This window comes from Austrofundulus limnaeus, unplaced genomic scaffold (assembly GCF_001266775.1).
Source record: "Austrofundulus limnaeus strain Quisiro unplaced genomic scaffold, Austrofundulus_limnaeus-1.0 Scaffold476, whole genome shotgun sequence".
Lineage (NCBI taxonomy): Eukaryota > Metazoa > Chordata > Actinopteri > Cyprinodontiformes > Rivulidae > Austrofundulus > Austrofundulus limnaeus.
This window is the reverse complement of record NW_013952878.1, coordinates 406,857-408,000: the sequence shown is the minus strand read 5'-3', so window position 1 is coordinate 408,000 and position 1,144 is coordinate 406,857. Positions and strand designations below refer to the sequence as shown.

General features: G+C 37.3%; 1 protein-coding gene across 1 annotated transcript; it reads left to right on the top strand.

Moving 5' to 3' along the window:
• On the top strand, window positions 1-1,144 carry LOC106529924 (uncharacterized; the record flags this gene model as incomplete). The annotated part of the gene is given in 1 exon segment (XM_014025452.1): window positions 1-1,144. A coding segment is annotated over 1 exon segment (1,144 nt), but the record flags the coding sequence as incomplete, so codon positions are not given.

The following is a 1,144-nucleotide window of genomic DNA, read 5'->3' as shown; positions in this document are numbered from 1 at the left end:
GTTTACGAGAATATTTTTGTGCAGCTCAGTTGAGACCTTTGATATGTTTGTGCTGTCCGGATTACACTGCAGGATGGAAAAATGTGGAAGGGGACACGGTCAAAACAATACCGATTAAAGCCATAATAGCTGACACAAAACTACAGAGCAAAATTAATTTGGCAGATGAACCTATATTACAAGTAATGATATCTGCATGGAACGAAGCAATTAGAATCTGTGGTTTAGAAAATGCCTCTAAACTTTTAAGATGGTGCGCTTATGATTCGGACTTCATCCCAAATCAACATGATGATAGATTCAAGAAGTGGATTTCAAAAGGCCTAACTAATTACTATTCTTTTGTTCATAAGGGGACGTTCCAATGTTTTGAGACCCTGAAAAAAAAACATGATTTATGTGCAGATGACTTTTTTAGATTTTTACAGATCAGAAATTATTTTAATAAAGAGCTAAAAGTACATTTGCATAATCTGAGATTTGTGGAAACGTTTATATTACTAACTAAATCAAAACCAGACAAAACTATTTCCAGGTTATATGACGCCATCCTGCGGTGTAAGAAGGACAGCACCATCTATATTAAAGTGAAGTGGGAAAAAGAAGCCAGCCTGACAATTTCAGAAGAAGATTGGGGCCACATCTGTAAGATACCATGGACAACAACAAGATTGAGGGTTTGGCGTGAATTCTGCTGGAAAAATATTATAAGATTTTTCATAACCCCAAAGCAGAAACGATACCAGGGAAGGGGTTTTACCTGCTGGAGATGCGGAAGGGATGGTGCCAATCATTTCCATATTTTCTGGGACTGCCAAACCATTCAACAATATTGGTCTCAAATCCATAACCATTTACAGAACATCTTCACTGCTAATTTTCCTTTAACTTTTGAATGCATATTTCTATGTAACATACCAGTGGACAATATGAACTACAACGACCAAAAACTTCTGTTCATTTTACTGGCCGGGAGCAAAAAGGCCCTCACAAGAAAATGGCTTAAACGGGAACCTCCAACAACTGACGACTGGATAAATGTAGTGAAAGAGATCTATGTACTAGAGAGACTGTCTTTTTCCATTAATGTGCAGAGAGACACTTTCTACAAGATATGGTCAAAGTGGACAGAATATGTCAAACC